At 41.8% G+C, this 17310-nt stretch overlaps 1 protein-coding gene across 1 annotated transcript in view; it reads right to left on the reverse strand.

Annotated features, from left to right (window-relative positions):
* Window positions 1-612: 612 nt before the first annotated feature.
* Window positions 613-17310, reverse strand: part of LOC139461097 (signal peptide peptidase-like 2B) — a 28067-nt gene continuing 11369 nt past the window's right edge. The window contains exons 5-15 of the mRNA XM_071242625.1: window positions 16745-16890; window positions 15550-15722; window positions 15066-15162; window positions 14108-14221; window positions 11756-11837; window positions 10765-10839; window positions 7864-7923; window positions 7126-7228; window positions 6320-6397; window positions 5885-6039; window positions 613-4411 (exon numbers count right to left, since the gene is read on the reverse strand). Coding sequence (XP_071098726.1) covers window positions 4289-4411; window positions 5885-6039; window positions 6320-6397; window positions 7126-7228; window positions 7864-7923; window positions 10765-10839; window positions 11756-11837; window positions 14108-14221; window positions 15066-15162; window positions 15550-15722; window positions 16745-16890 — 1206 coding nt within the window. The 3' untranslated portion in view covers window positions 613-4288. The remainder of the gene's footprint in view (window positions 4412-5884; window positions 6040-6319; window positions 6398-7125; window positions 7229-7863; window positions 7924-10764; window positions 10840-11755; window positions 11838-14107; window positions 14222-15065; window positions 15163-15549; window positions 15723-16744; window positions 16891-17310) is intronic.

A 17310-nucleotide genomic window follows, 5' to 3' on the forward strand; every position in this document is an offset into this window, starting at 1 on the left:
CTCTGAACATAATTTATTTCAAACAATAGATACATAAAAATATGTACACTTTATTCACCATAATGATAAGTACATACCAAACCATTACACTCTCGGAATAAGTCTTCTAATATAGTACATTACATCATAAAATAATCAAATAATCAAATAAAAGATATTTATGCAATAAGAAAACACTGTACATCTGTCAAAACATGATTGCTGATATTAGTCAAGATGATTATGTGAAAACACAGGATTACAATCCTCGATTATCCAGGGTATTACCTCCATTCTTATATACTAAATACCCGGGACCCATTCGCCATCAAAGCCATCACCACCTCCATCATTCCCATCTCAAACAGCGCAGAATGTCTCTCGCTCAGGATTGTAGTTTTATTTGACAGCTATTTTTAGCATCCTGTGATTAGAATCAGGTTAAAAAAACAACAAAATTATGTGTGGGTCTCGGGAAAAGAGTCGACCTTGTTGTCAAGCTTACGGGGATCTGGAAGAAAGTTCAAGTTATCTGGGGTTTGAGACTTTATACTTAATTTGGATACTTGGGACTCCCAAATGAATTCGAAACAATGGGGAATTTGACACATCCAAGTTCGTCAAAAGGTTTCAGAATAGAATGGAGATATGATATAGAGGCTAATAGAGGGTGTGTGATTTCTTGTCACATAACGAATCATATTTCACCTTTCTGAAAAACAACATAATGACAGCTTTGACATGAGATTCCTACAGCTGTTCTACAACTTGGCAAACAGTGTTTCCAAACTCCATTGTGTATGTGGCAACGTAAGACCTGACACCCATCAGAAGAGACAGTTACAATAACACCAAAGACATCAAAACAACAAAAACAAGTTATTCACAGAATAACCCTGTATCATGGCATACAAAACAATTTCACTAAATTCAGATCTTAATATCACTACCTCGACATAAAGATCAGAGGACATCCAAGGTCAGGGCAGAATGACCTTTCATCTGTCAAATCAGAGCAGCGCTTACATGATCGCAAAAATGAAAATTGTATTTTCCAATCCTGGAACCTTGCAAAGGTTATTGTGTGGTATTCCGAACGACCATCACAGACCGTGTGACTCATTCCTTCAAAATCAACGTTTACCTCTCACTTCAATGGGATAAACAATTGAAATGGATGAGACTTGGGATGTCCACAGATCTGTGTGTGGTGGTAGCAAGCACTTAGATCTACCTTTAACAAGATTGTGTATAAAGCAACCACATACAGTTTCATTTTACACCATCCCTCTATACCACCGTTCAATGCATGATGTGTTAATTTCAAAAGATGACTTAAAAATTGTGGATAATCTACATTGATGACTTTCATACTAATTAGTATGACAACAAAAAATATGTCAGATTTGTATGCGTGAGGAATGTGCAGATAAATCAAAGTTTATGATCCACTTTAGGCAAATGATAAATTTAAATCCTAGCTTCTTCTCTTTGTGTTCCTTAGAACTACAGCCTCAGAACTAAACCTTTAGAACTAAATCCTTAGAACTAAACCTTTAGAACTAAACCCTTAGAACTAAATCCTTGATTACTAATGATTCTACAATGTCTATGAAGAATTATAAATAAATGTCCTAACATCCTCAGTCCTAGAATCTTGCAACTAACAAGCTGACAGATATATAAGGCCTGAACAATGACGTGGAACAATTACAATATTTTACAAGCTTAGTTCTATACGTCACAGGTGAATCTCCTTTTGACAGACAAAATAAATTTGGCACGACCTAATTTGTATCTATGAGATATCCCTGAGACTTCAACACGATTCTACTACAAGCAAAGACACTTAAATTCCAGATTGAGTGAGTATGGATTTCACTGAAAAAATTGAGCTTGTATTGGGAATCAAACCCAGGCCTTTGGCAAGATGAGCTAGCGCTCTTACACTTGGCTACTCTACTACCCAAATTTGAAAGTTTTGGAACTAACATTGACAACTGAGTGAGTGACTGAGTTTTTGTTGATCTTAGCACTAATCCATCCATATCACTGCCAGAGATACCTACACTGAGTCCTAGTGTACCTTGTGGGGGATTACCCCGCCCTTCAGTGTAGCGAGCAAATGCTTAAGCCACTTGGAATAATTATATGGCAATCACTGGAAACATTAAAGGAAGCAAGTGTTCATATGTGAGTTTGTATGCTTGATGCCACTGTTAGCAATATTCCAGCATATCAGGTAGGGACACGGGGAATGGGCTTCACACATTGTATCCTTGTGGGGAATTGAACTTGAGCTAATGTTTTAACCTGTAGGCTTCTTCACACACTTTGTATGTATGTAAGTGACACTATTGTGTACTATTTCTATGCAGAAAAGGCTGATTTCTTATTTTCTCGGGTACATTTGCATAACATCAAAATCTCAACACTGAGCAGCGTTTCCATCTCCGCTACAGACTTTTAGATATCTATTCCAGAAAATACACGACATAATAATAATAATAATAATAATAATAATAATAATAATAATAATCATGATCATGATCATGATCATCATCACCAATACAATGCAAGTAATAATGGATTATAAAAAAAATCACCAATCAGTATGAAGCAGAGGTGATACTGACCTCAGTTTCCTAGACAACAAACAATAGAACACAAAACCTGCAACACTAATCTGATACATAGGACATGTAGGACATATACAAGTACAGCTGAACAAACCGAAGAAAAATGATGCCACGGCACTGGAGCTCACCTGGACTGATATTCAAATATTTTTTCTGCATAATAGGGGGGTCTTAAAATACAACACTAAAATCCTATGATTTGAAGAAGATATTATGTCATCAGAAGGAGAAACATACATGCCAAATTCAACTTCCTCAATCTACCAGTTTCAGTTTACAGTGCCAAATATGCATTGTGACAGAATTTGAGTGAGTGAGTGAGTTGGGTTTAACACCGTTTTAAACATTATTTCAGGTATATCACGACATGTCGGGAGAAAAGCCCGAAGTGATGCAGGTCTCCGACGTTTACCACCTTGGTGAAACCTATGAATGGGTATGGTGCTGACAAACCTAGAAACATACTCGGGGCGAACTAGGATTCGAACCCATGATCATAGGTCTGCACATCGAAACTGCGACACCTTTGATGACCGAGTTAATGAGTATGGTTTTACGCCCCTTTAGCAATATTGTGGCATATCATGTCGGGGACACCAAAAAAGAGTGCCCATGCGGGGAATTAAACCGGGGCCTTCCGTGTGACAAGCAAATGCTTTAACCACTAGGCTACCCCACCACCCCTCTCACATGAGTGGGCCACGCAGGCCCGTGACGTGTGGAGTCAGTAGTTGGTAATTGACCTCAACATGCACTGTGTCACATTCCGCCGCTGTCCCAAGCTCACTGGAAATGAATTTTTCTGTTGCATGAGGAATGCTTTTCCCAAAACATGGTGTTTGTGATGAAGTTTGTTTATGACGATGTGAGTAAACATAATTCTAAAGTTAACACAACATTTGTGGTCGTAAGTAAACATGCCGACTCATGGCAACAAAGATTTATTTTTCATGATTAGAACAAACATACATCTAAAATTCAACAATAATTCAACTGTCTTGGCATCTAAAATGAAGCTATGCTGCAGCTCCTTCACTTCACTTATCAGCAGGGTCCTATCTGTCACCGAAAGGATTCTGCAATTCCACGGAATTCAGCCTTGTGCATGGAATTACAAGTGTTTGGAGACAGATTGCATTGACAAGTCTGATCAAAGCCATGACAATTCTGAACAAAGCCATGACTAGACTGAACAAAGCCATGATAAGTCTGAACAAAGCCATGACAAGTCTGATTAAAGCCATGACAAGTCTAAACAAAGCCATGACAAGTCTGAACAAAGCCATGACAAGTCTGATTAAAGCCATGACAAGTCTGAACAAAGCCATGACAAGTCTGATTAAAGCCATGACAAGTCTGAACAAAGCCATGACAAGTCTGAACAAAGCCATGACAAGTCTGAACACAGCCATGATTCAGCTGAATAGTATGCTGAAATGTTAACATTTTCCATCAGTGTATATTTATCCTTACCAAGAAACGTATCAGTACCATAGAAAATATATTTCAGTATGTTTAAAGAATGTTTCCTGATATATAAGATTGCATTATGACACACTGTGTATTGAGAACCTGTTTTGTACCTGCATCAACTCAAGCACACAACAAACAATCACATCATATCATGACAAGGAACAGAGTTGGCCAGAGTTTGTCTGACAACATGGAGTCTAAGCATTGATGAGACCCCGCCTCTCGCCGTCACTCGATAAGCTGGACGTGTCAGACTCCGCCTCCTGGGCTGACCGCACACACTGACCAGGTGGACGAACATCGTCATTCTTTTTCGGACACTGAAAGAGAGAAATAGTATTTAGGAGTGAGAGGAAGTGGTTTCTTCATGAAACAATGTCAGAAAATGAGACGGGTCCTGGGTATGTTAACCTTTGCTATTTGGTATTCATAATCTAGGGACCCCTACATCTTTAACTTTTACACTAGGTTTAGATCAAGGACCCATTGCCTTTCATGCTAAACTTTTAACATGACTCAAAGGTAACACAATTGTCTGAGCCCCATTAAGATCCGGGTAGAGAATAGGTCTCCGGCAGCCCATGCTTGCAGTAAGAGACGACTAACGGGTTCGGGTGGTCAGGCTTGATAGATCGTTGCTCATGACATCAATCAATGGATTGTCTAGTCGATACTTGATAATTTACAGACTACTGTTATACTGCTGGAATAATGCTGAGAGCAGCCTTAAACAACAAACAAACAAACAAAACAAATGACTGACCGTCAGATCCTGATAGTCACCTCTTACGTTAAGAATAGTCCCCTCTTATGACAAACATGGTCCCCTCTTATGACAAACAGTCCCCTCTTATGGCAGAAATAGTCCCCTTCTTATGACAAACATGGTCCCCTCTTATGACAAACATGGTCCCTCTTCTTATGACAAACATAGTCCCTCTTATGACAAACATGGTAGCCTCTTATGACAAATATAGTCCCCTCTTATGACAAACATAGTCGCCTCTATGACAAACATAGTCCCCTCTTATGACAAACATGGTCGGCTCTTATGACAAACATAGTCCCTTCTTATGACGAACATAGTCCCTTCTTATGACAAATAAAGTCCCCTCTTACGACAAACATGGTCCCCTCTTCTGACAAAGATGGTCCCCTCTTCTGACAAACATGGTCCCCTCTTCTGACAAACATGGTCGCCTCTTATGACAAACATAGTCCCCTCTCATGACAAACATAGTCGCCTCTATGACAAACATAGTCCCCTCTTATGACAAACATGGTCACCTCTCATGACAAACATGGGCGCCTCTCATGACAAACATGGTCGCCTCTTATGACAAACATGGTCACCTCTTATGACAAACATGGTCGCCTCTTATGACAAACATAGTCCCCTCTTATGACAAACATGGTCACCTCTTATGACAAACATAGTCACCTCTCATGACAAACATGGTCACCTCTTATGACAAACATTGTCAGCTCTTATGACAAACATAGTCCCCTCTTATGACAAACATAGTCGCCTCTATGACAAACATAGTCCCCTCTTATGACAAACATGGTCACCTCTCATGACAAACATGGTCACCTCTTGTGACAAACGTGGTCGCCTCTTATGTCAAACATGGGTTGCTGGAGATCAATCCTGTTCATATGTCTTCCTCAACAGCAATATTCTGCTTTAATTCTTGCTTCATATTTCCAACACAGTTTTGTATTAACCCCAAAACAAAAATATTTAAAAACAGATGATATTAAACCAAAACCGTATCAACATATTTTCTCACCTCCTGGCCTGTCCACAGGTAGCGTAGTTCTCCCCGCTTGCAGCCAATCGCAACAGTTGTAAGTAAGGTGCAAGGCACAAGGTACAGCAATGCTGGTTGGCCAGTCTTCATCAACGCCAGAGCAACATATGTGATTATCAGGCCAACAGCATAGGCTGTTGAAATAAACACAAAACAGTTCATGTTTGTTTGTTTGTTTGTTGTTTAATGCCATACTCAGCAATATTCCAGCTATATGATGGCGGTTTGTAAATAATACAAAAGTCAACTTCGATTCAAAACCAAATAAATTTCTGTTTATATGTTTAACACCAGCTTTCAACTCACATGTTAAAATTCTGCAGAATTTGTTCTGCACAAAATGTGATTTTCTGCAAGATAGGTTTATTTCTGCACCCAGCGGAATACAGACTGTGAGATTCAGTGAAGGCTCACCTATTGTGGAAGCAATGAAGTATATCCTCCTACTCTTGACGATCAAGTCAAAGCCGTGGTTGAAAGATATGAGAAGACCTGAAACATCAAATATCATGCAGTGTGATGCAGGTCTTTACCACTGTGTGTAACCACAGGCATGGTACTGACAAATTAATACATTGACATACAATAATATATTGGCAATATTTCACGGATCTGAATACACTATGTTCCTCCAACGCAGAATTATGAATACATTGGGATGTTTGCCCATGCAAGGGAGTAGGAGCTTGAGTAACACAGAGCTTATTCCCTCTCACACTGAAGCTCACCTGGTACAATGACATCTCTGAACCCGAGCAGGGAGTAGGGGCTTGAGTAACACACAGCTCATTCACACTGAAGCTCACCTGATACAATGACATCTCCGACCCCCAGCAGGGTGTAGGGGCTTGAGTAACACAGAGCTCATTCACTCACTCACACTGAAGCTCACCTGGTACAATGACATCACCGAACCCCAGCAGGGAGTAGGGGCTTGAGTAACACACAGCTTATTCACTCGCTCATACTGAAGCTCACCTGGTACAATGACATCTCCGAACCCAAGCAGGGAGTAGAGGCTTGAGTAACACAGAGCTCATTCACTCACTCACACTGAAGCTCACCTGACATCACCGAACCCCAGCAGGGAGTAGGTGCTTGAGTAACACACAGCTCATTCACTCACTCACACTGAAGCTCACCTGGTACAATGACATCTCCGAACCCCAGCAGGGAGTAGGGGCTTGAGTAAAACACAGCTTATTCACGCTGAAGCTCACCTGGTACAATGACATCTCCGAACCCCAGCAGGGAGTAGGGGCTTGAGTAACACACAGCATCAGGAGGGGTCAGGAATCTCGGCACTTTGAACACCATGGGAAGCTGAAGTAAGACAATGGATTCTTACTGTATACTAAGGGGCACAGGGAAATACCTGAGTCTCTATTTTCCTTGGGACTCACAGTAATAATGTTTTTGGGTCCAAGGTATGAACGTGGGGGTCTAAGGCAGGAACATGTAGCTCACTTCACGTGACTTCCAAGAGTGAGTGAGTGAGTATGGTTTTACGCCGTTTTTAGCAATATTCCAGCAATATCACGGCGGGGGTCACCAGAAATGGGCTTCACACATTGTACCCATGTTGGGAATCGAACACGGGTCTTCGGCGTGAGGAGCGAACGCTTTAACCACTAGGCTACCCGACCGCCCCTGACTTCCAAGAATTATACTGAACACCAATCAAGTGCAGCGTACAAATTTAACAGGGATACCTGATTGTAATGCAAGGGATATCTCACAATATGAATGTGCAACGGTTTGCTTGTCACAATAGCCATACAAACACACAGAAAACAAAGTCAACCTATGCATACACAGAGACACTTACAGAGACACAGACACACAGACAACAAAGTCAAAACAAAGTCAATGACAGACAGACAGACAGACCCCCCTATACACACAAACACACAAAAGACACCAAACCCAACAACAACAAAAAGTCCATGTGATGTTACCTGCTCCCCGCTGTGACTCTTGCCCCCAGTGGCGACATCCACCATGATGCTACTGCCATTCTGTAGGACAGAAACAGCATTGTACACGGATAACACAAATAGAGATTAATAGCCAGGTGAACTAATGTAGTGTAAATGTTATCCTGGAACAGTGTTTGAATACAATGAGTAAACTGCCCCATTTATTAAATAGTGCCAAATGATATGCAGCCATCATTATGAGTCTTAGGTCCCAAGTTTGCTCTTCAAATGAACTGGGCCTCATGCCAGGAAGCGATCTAAGCATTAAGACAATCATCTTCCCGAGGCAAGGGACTTCAATGACTGTAAAAGTCCCTTTCCGAATTTGGCCGGAATTTCTGGGTTCGATTGTAGTGCCCACCATGACTATTATGAGTTATGTCCCTTCTATGTCACTCCCATTGACCAATCAGATTCCATTTCTGATATCACTTACATTTGTTTTAAACAAAATGGCAGCCAAGTAAAAACAATCTGATCAATCATCGAGATCTATACTGTAATAGACCGGGTCTTACTTTGAGAAGTGCATCAAATCACGTGAGCAACTTGATTAAAAACATGAAAAGATTTGGAAAATATCTGTTGACGCTAAGTTAACGGTACACATGTTTTGCAGATCCTGCAATTGACCGAGATCTGCACACAGTTTATCAACAGGATGTTGATTTTGTAACGCGATTTTTGTTATACTCAGACTCATGAGTCCAACTCCATAATTTCAAACCTCATTCCGGAAGGATGGAAACTGGACTTTTATAGTCAATTAACTCACTTTCATCGGAAGATGTAAGACGATAAGATCCACAATGCAAGACTTAGATTTACATATCACAGTATTGCTACAGTTTTAAATCTAAGTGAGTGAGTGAGTATGGTTTTATGCTGCTTTTAGCAATATTCCAGCAATATCACGGCGGGGGACACCAGAAATGGGCTTCACACTTTGTACCCATGTTGGGAATCGAACCCGGGCCTTCGGCGAGAAGAGCGAACCACTCTAACCACTCAGCTACCCAACCGCCCTTTAAATCTAAGATGGCTTTGAGGAACTGGGACCCGTAAGTAAATTTTCCAAAGTAGACAATAATTATGAAAATGGAACAAGGTAAATTCAAATTATCATTGTCACCGATACTAATCGTTTTACACCGTACACTTTGTAAGTCCTGTATACCCTAGTAATGATTTGATGTAAATCTAAACACTCTGTAAGTCTGCACTCAGGGCTATAACTTGACACCACTTTGTTCTTGGCTCTCAGGGGCGGTCGGGTAGCCGAGTGGTTAAAGCGTTCGCTCATCATGCCGAAAACCTGGGTTCGCTTCCCAATATGGGTACAAGCCCCTTTCTGGTGTCCCCCGCCGTGATATTGCTGGAATATTGCTAAAAGTGGCGTAAAACCATTCTCACATACTCACTCTTGACTCTCAATGTCCTATATGACACTGAATGATATTGATGCATTTAACGGAACACCTACAGAATACCCGGTACCTATCCACCATGTTAGTTTGATCCTACAACTATAGCAGCACATGATAGAGTAACTATTTTTAAAATGGGGCAATGAAGCGCAAAATAGGCAAAAATGCAACTCAACTTGCATTTGTATGCTAACATGACTAAACATCAATATTGAATATCAATCCAATTCATAAACAAAGCAAATTGGACATCAATTCCTGAAACCCTGTTATTTTAGGCCGGAAACTACAAAAATCCAATTCCTGAAACCCTGTCACTTTAGGCCGGAAACTACAAAAATCCAATTCCTGAAACCCTGTTATTTTAGCCCGGAAACTACAAAAATCCAATTCCTGAAACCCTGTCACTTTAGGCCGGAAACTACAAAAATCCAATTCCTGAAACCCTGTCACTTTAGGCCGGAAACTACAAAAATCCAATTCCTGAAACCCTGTTATTTTAGGCCGGAAACTACAAAAATCCAATTCCTGAAACCCTGTCACTTTAGGCCGGAAACTACAAAAATCCAATTCCTGAAACCCTGTCACTTTAGGCCGGAAACTACAAAAATCCAATTCCTGAAACCCTGTCACTTTAGGCCGGAAACTACAAAAATCCAATTCCTGAAACCCTGTTATTTTAGGCCGGAAACTACAAAAATCCAATTCCTGAAACCCTGTCACTTTAGGCCGGAAACTACAAAAATCCAATTCCTGAAACCCTGTTATTTTAGGCCGGAAACTACAAAAATCCAATTCCTGAAACCCTGTTATTTTAGGCCGGAAACTACAAAAATCCAATTCCTGAAACCCTGTCACTTTAGGCCGGAAACTACAAAAATCCAATTCCTGAAACCCTGTCACTTTAGGCCGGAAACTACAAAAATCCAATTCCTGAAACCCTGTTATTTTAGGCCGGAAACTACAAAAATCCAATTCCTGAAACCCTGTCACTTTAGGCCGGAAACTACAAAAATCCAATTCCTGAAACCCTGTCACTTTAGGCCGGAAACTACAAAAATCCAATTCCTGAAACCCTGTCACTTTAGGCCGGAAACTACAAAAATCCAATTCCTGAAACCCTGTCACTTTAGGCCGGAAACTACAAAAATCCAATTCCTGAAACCCTGTTATTTTAGGCCGGAAACTACAAAAATCCAATTCCTGAAACCCTGTCACTTTAGGCCGGAAACTACAAAAATCCAATTCCTGAAACCCTGTTATTTTAGCCCGGAAACTACAAAAATCCAATTCCTGAAAACCTGTTATTTCAGCCCGGAAACTACAAAAATCCAATTCCTGAAACCCTATTTTTTAGCCCGGAAACTACCAACATCTGTAAGCGTTACTAAGGAAGGGGCTTGTGCACATTCCTTGCTAATATGGCGGTCTAGCTGCCACAAAGCTATGTCACCTTGGTGAAGAACGGCGTGATGAAGACAAAGAAGATGTCGTAGAAGAACAGCAGGACCAGTAACAGCGTGCACGCCTGAAAAATACAACACAAGAGATAGTCATTACAAAAACATACAATTTATGTTAACAATTGGTATATTGCATGCGGCGACATTTCGATGAAGATTCTTACACTTTCATCAAGCAGGAGTGACTCCAACCAAGTAATGAGAGGTATATACTTGTTATCCATGACCTGTTGTTATTGTCAACCTTTCAGGCACATTCTATCCACACCAATATATGCATTTAATGTTGTCCTAAGTCCCAGACTGTCTGTCTGTCTGCCTGCCTGTCTGCTTGAGTGAGTGAGTTTGGTTTAACGCCACTTTTAACAGTATTCCAGTTATATCACGGCGTGTCAGCTTAATGTGGGAGGAAAGCCCAAAGTGATGCAGGTCTCAGACGTTTACCACTTCGATGAAACCCCCGAGCACGGGTATGGTGCTGACAAACCTAGAAACATAATAGGGGCGAACCGGGATTCGAACCCACAATCATAGGTTTCTGGCGCTGTGCCTTAGACGACTGGGCCACCCGTGCCCCCCTGTCTGCTTGAACTAGTCTAGCTTGAACATGCCAGTTTAATATTTCTTGCCTACTGAGATACAATGCCGCAGTTTAACCTGAATACCCAACTCACTGCCTCCGAGTGCTTAATCCCCTAAATGTCGAACGTCAGACAGGGTAACAAGTACCATCTTCAATGTCTATCGGTATGGCATGGTTAGGGATCGAACCACTGACCTTTGGGCAGACGCTCTATCCACTAGGCGATGGAAGTGGTCGAAAACATGATGACACCAGCTTAGCTAGTACAACACCACATGTATTGCAACATTTCAGATGATGAAGCGCTCTCCCCTCGCTCCCCGAATCTTATCCACAAATATCAGACATCACAAAGGTACGTTCTAAAAATGACGCTTGATACAGAAAAACTTCCTTACCATGAAATTTGGTAGACGTATTGTTTTCATCATGTTCACAGAGAAAGCCACCCCGAGGATGTCCTGTATTATCCATGCATAGCTGGAAAAAGACAAGGCGTCTTTAGGGAGTGAATGTTGTTTTATGCCCTGTTTTGTTTGTTTGTTTGTTGTTTAATACCGCGCTCAGCAATATTCCAGCTATATGACGGCGGTCTGTAAAAAAATCGAGTCTGGACCAGACAATCCAGTGATTGACATCATGAGCATCGATCCACGCTATTGGGATCGATGACATGCATCAACCAAGTCAGCGAGCGTGACCACCAGATCCTGTTAGTCGCCTTTTATGACAAGCATAGTCGCCTTTTATGGCAAGTATGGGTTGCTGAAGACCTATTCTACCCCGGAATCTTCACACATCTTATGCCCTGTCAGCAATCAGAGAAATGCCATTGAGCTACGAGGAATTACAAACTATCTTTCCTGAGTCAATGGATGGTGTAAATCCTAAGCCTTTGCAAAGGACTTTGCTCATTCCTGAAAACTCTGAACTCCTTACGTCTATAGCATTTAATATACGCCACTCAACACGACATTACACGGCCATTACGGGCTTGTCGACTCTGCAAGGCGAACACACGAACAGACTCGCTATGTCACATCCAAAGTTGGTTCTCGCAACTTGTGATACCGGTACTTGCGTATCCGAGGTATGTTGACAATTCATTCACGAGGGACAGATAATCCGGAATTCTGAATTTCAAGTAAGTTATTCTATATATTACTCATTGACATCTTAAGAGAGAATGAACAAAAAAAAGCATGAAATGTCAACCCTTCAGAGAAACTTCACTGAAGGCACCCTATTGTTCAGATGATGCCATGTAATCAATCTGTGACATCATGAACAATGGATGACATGATAGTGTATGTTTCTCAACAATGAAGCACTGTGATGTCATAAGGCTGCAAATGACCAATCAGCATTGAGAATTGCAAAAATGCACATATGCAAACATTGTAAAGTTATTACACAGGATCATTCTACCTTTAGGGTAATATTACTTAGTGGTCAAACCTAGACCAGGGAAGCCATAAGCAATGACCCACGCAGTCAGCCAAGGTACAGAGGATGAAAGCATTGAGACTAATCATCTCCCGCCACCAGCAAGGGGTGAAGTGGACCTATTCTAACCCAGCTCCCACAGGGTGAAAGGAGACGGTAGAATGACACATTTGAGAATAACCAACAAAATGCAATAAGTCATCTGTCCCAATGACAGTAGTCCCATTTTAGGCAAACTCACTGACACCCACCTTGCCTTCCTCTCCACAGCCAATAAGACACTGACACCCAGACACAGTAGCCCCAATTTAGGCAAACTCGCTGACACCCACCTTGCCTTCCTCTCCACAGCCAATAAGACACTGAAGCCCAGACACAGTAGCCCCAATTTAGGCAAACTCGCTGACACCCACCTTGCCTTCCTCTCCACAGCCCACAAGACACTGAAGCCCAGACACAGTAGCCCCAATTTAGGCAAACTCACTGACACCCACCTTGCCTTCCTCTCCACAGCCCACAAGACACTGACACCCAGACACAGAAGCCACAATTTAGGCAAACTCACTGACACCGACCTTGCCTTCCTCTCCACAGCCCAGAAAACACTGAAGACTAGACACAGTAGCCCCAATTTAGGCAAACTCTCTGACACCCACCTTGCCTTCCTCTCCACAGCCCAGAAAACACTGAAGACTAGACACAGTAGCCCCAATTTAGGAAAACTCACTGACACCCACCTTGCCTTCCTCTCCACAGCCCAGAAAACACTGAAGACTAAACACAGTAGCCCCAATTTAGGCAAACTCACTGACAACCACCTTGCCTTCCTCTCCACAGCCCAGAAAACACTGAAGACTAGACACAGTAGCCCCAATTTAGGAAAACTCTCTGACACCCACCTTGCCTTCCTCTCCACAGCCCAGAAAACACTGAAGACTAGACACAGTAGCCCCAATTTAGGCAAACTCACTGACACCCACCTTGCCTTCCTCTCCACAGCCCAGAAAACACTGAAGACTAAACACAGTAGCCCCAATTTAGGCAAACTCTCTGACACCCACCTTGCCTTCCTCTCCACAGCCCACAAGACACTGACACCCAGACACAGAAGCCACAATTTAGGCAAACTCACTGACACCCACCTTGCCTTCCTCTCCACAGCCCACAAGACACTGACACCCAGACACAGAAGCCACAATTTAGGCAAACTCACTGACACCCACCTTGCCTTCCTCTCCACAGCCCAGAAAACACTGAAGACTAGACACAGTAGCCCCAATTTAGGCAAACTCTCTGACACCCACCTTGCCTTCCTCTCCACAGCCCAGAAAACACTGAAGCCCAGACACAGTAGCCCTAGAACTATGTTCCGTATTTCTGGCTGCTCAGAACACACCGGAACTCGGTTGGGAGGAATTCTGAAATCACAATAACGTCTGGTTCTGGTATTGCAATATAAGGCTAAAAAAACATAAAATAATTGGATCTCAGGCAATGACTTTTGAAAATATAGTGCGGACGGGCAGTGTTTTTTTTCTTTTCTGGTTGTTCACACTAGTTTGTAACCTAAAAAACAGTTGTGGGAAAGGGCCTCCCTACATAAATGTATTCCTTGATGAGTAAAGTAATGGAAAACAGTATTTGACTACCATTTGACTTGCAATATTTAAGGATTTTTTTCTAAAAAAAAAGAATCTAAATTGGAAATAAAAATGAAATGTGGGGCAAACTTTATGATGATGCCGGCGGTGCCTGAGAACCAAGACATTTATTTTTTTTAGCCTAAGGCAACTTATTAATGCATTGGGACAGTTGAACACAACAGTGTTGAGATTTGAAACATCACACTATGATAATGTATTTCAGAAAAGATTTCTTACGCCAATACATTTCAATGAATAATGACATCCCTATTGATCACAGAGGTTGTCGACATTCACCACTTTTGTGAAATCTAAGAGTATGCATATGGTTCTGATGGATCATGTATGATTCCATCCCATGACAAGCAAATCCTGGCACTCTAAAGGGATGCAACTCTGCACAACAAATTGCAACTTGTTACACCACTGAGTTACTCTGCCGCTGAAGTCCTTGAGTGTGACTGACCAATCTGCAGTGGCACATGCTTTTCAAGTCTACGTTCTACGAATTCTAGAATAGCTAAGGGACACAACTCAGCTTAACAAATTGCACCACGTCTAAGCACCGAGTCGCCAACTTGAAGTCTGACTGCTCGGGCTGTGGAGACAAACAATATACCTGCAGTCCGATTTGATCACTTTCACCCACAGGGGTTGAAGGCAACTGTACAAGCCCACAGCGCCCGCAAGGCAGAATAGACCGATAACGCCATACACTGAAACAAACATCGCGGAAAAGTGAAGCCACAGTTAAAGATAGTCAAATATATAAATAAACTAGCAAAACAAAGTTAAGATCACACATTGTATGTTTAAGATAGTTTTTCTGTTGTTTCTTGTTTACTTGTCCATATTGCGGCAATATGGTGGCAGTCTGTAAATAATTGACACGGTTTTAACATGGATACCCCACTCACACAGTATACTGACTCAGAGCTGACCAGTCTTGTTTTATCCCCGCTGATTGCCAGGCAGGTTAACAACAAGTACCAACTCCTAACGTCTCTTAATGTGATGCGGACTGAGGTCAAATCCACAACCACAGGGCCACGAGGTGGTCTTTCCCACAAAACACTGACCGGGCTCTGGTGTAGTGTACATACCCAGGTAGTCGTAGAAGAAGTACAGGAGCACTATCATGGTGCAGATGAAGGCAAAGAGGACAACGACGATGCCGACGCTGATGCTGAGAGTTTCGGGATGTTCCTCATCCTGCTTGTCCTCCGGCCGTGACGAGTCCACGGAGCCCTTCCGTCGGTGCGACTTCCGCTCCGCACTGTGACAAGGGAGAGACTTTGTTTGTTTGTTTTACAATCTCATTGAAATCAGATCTTAGTTCTTGCTACGGCTAAACAAAGATCTGAGGACATCCCATTACGGGTCATGTCACAACGACCTTTCATCTGACCAATCAGAGCGTCACTTACCAGATCATGAAAGTGATAATTCGGAATGTATTTTCTAATCATGCAACCTCGAGAAGTTTAACAGGGGGTGTGTGACTGAATACATACAGTCTAGGCCTTTACTGGCCATTCTAGAATGTTGCTTTGTTCAGTTTTGAAATATTTAATCGATAATTTGTCAAAATATGTTTCGAAGCGTAGTCGCTAGTTTGAAACTAGTGTAGTAAAGGACGAGAAAGCTGCCTTCTGATTTGCTAATGTCCTCTTCTTTATAGTCATTCCATTGATCGGTCAAAGTTTGTGACAGGTTGGTCTGATGTGTCCTTCAATGGGTTGTCCTCAGATCTTTGTATAGTGGTAGCAAGAACTAAGTAAGTAAGTGAGTGAGTTTAATGCCGCACTGAACAGCCTTTGAGTTTTATCACACTGTGTCGGTTTAATGTGGGAGGAATGCTCGAAGTGATGCAGGTCACAGACGTTTACCACTTTTGTGAAACCCACAAGCATGGGTATGGTACTGACAAACTAGAAACATAATCGAGATGAACATACAATCATACAGGTTTCTGGTGTGCACAAGGGACACAACTCTGCACAACAAATTGCGGCATATTAGACAAGGGTTTATAAAATATCCACACAAAACAATAGCACAGGCTTCATTATTAACATTCCGTGCTGTCCATTTAAGTCCATTTTCTAGATAAAAATCAGATATGCTGGTCTGAATGTTTCAATCAATTGCATTGTGAATTTAGAAGCCTCGATGCTGATTGGCTGATTATAAAGCTGACCTGACATGACCTCCTACTGAGGTGTCCTCAGATCTTCATGGAGAGAGGTACCATATCAGTATAAAAGATCTAATTTTACTGATGACTCATCGACTTACAGGGCATATCTGGTGGTCCCGGACCAATAGCCTCCGACTATGATGCAGGTCAAGGCTATTGCATAGATGAGAACCATGTTGGGGTCAATCTTCGGGTCAGCAGGACTGTACATCCATACCGACAGGGGACCTCCGTCCGCAAGGTGCTGAGAAAGTAAAAACACGATTCCAAATTCCTTGTATGAATGGCATCACAGGGATTTAACTAAGCACTAAGTGCCCTTGAAAAGCATTTTGGAAGAAAATTGTTATCTTATTCGAAATTAGGATTTATAAAGTTCTTATTTTCTTAAATTCAGAGGCAATTTTACATTGTAGTCAATGCATTCAATGCGATAATAGAAAACCAAGCATTAAAACCTCTTCCTCTTTATTGGTCCTGTTATTGGTGAGAGGTGATCTCTACAATGCCATAAAATAAGTTATTAGTTATTTCATGAATTTGGGAATACTGTATGACATTTTCTGCAGACTTAGGGCTGAGTATCGACCCCTGAACAGGTCTTTAAAGTTTCTGCTTGGATAAAATCATAATGCCACAGTTAAAATAAGTTCCTGGTATCTTC

The sequence above is a fragment of the Haliotis cracherodii genome, unplaced genomic scaffold (genome assembly GCF_022045235.1).
Source record: "Haliotis cracherodii isolate W230 unplaced genomic scaffold, xgHalCrac1.p SCAF_14, whole genome shotgun sequence".
Classification (NCBI taxonomy): Eukaryota; Metazoa; Mollusca; class Gastropoda; order Lepetellida; family Haliotidae; genus Haliotis; species Haliotis cracherodii.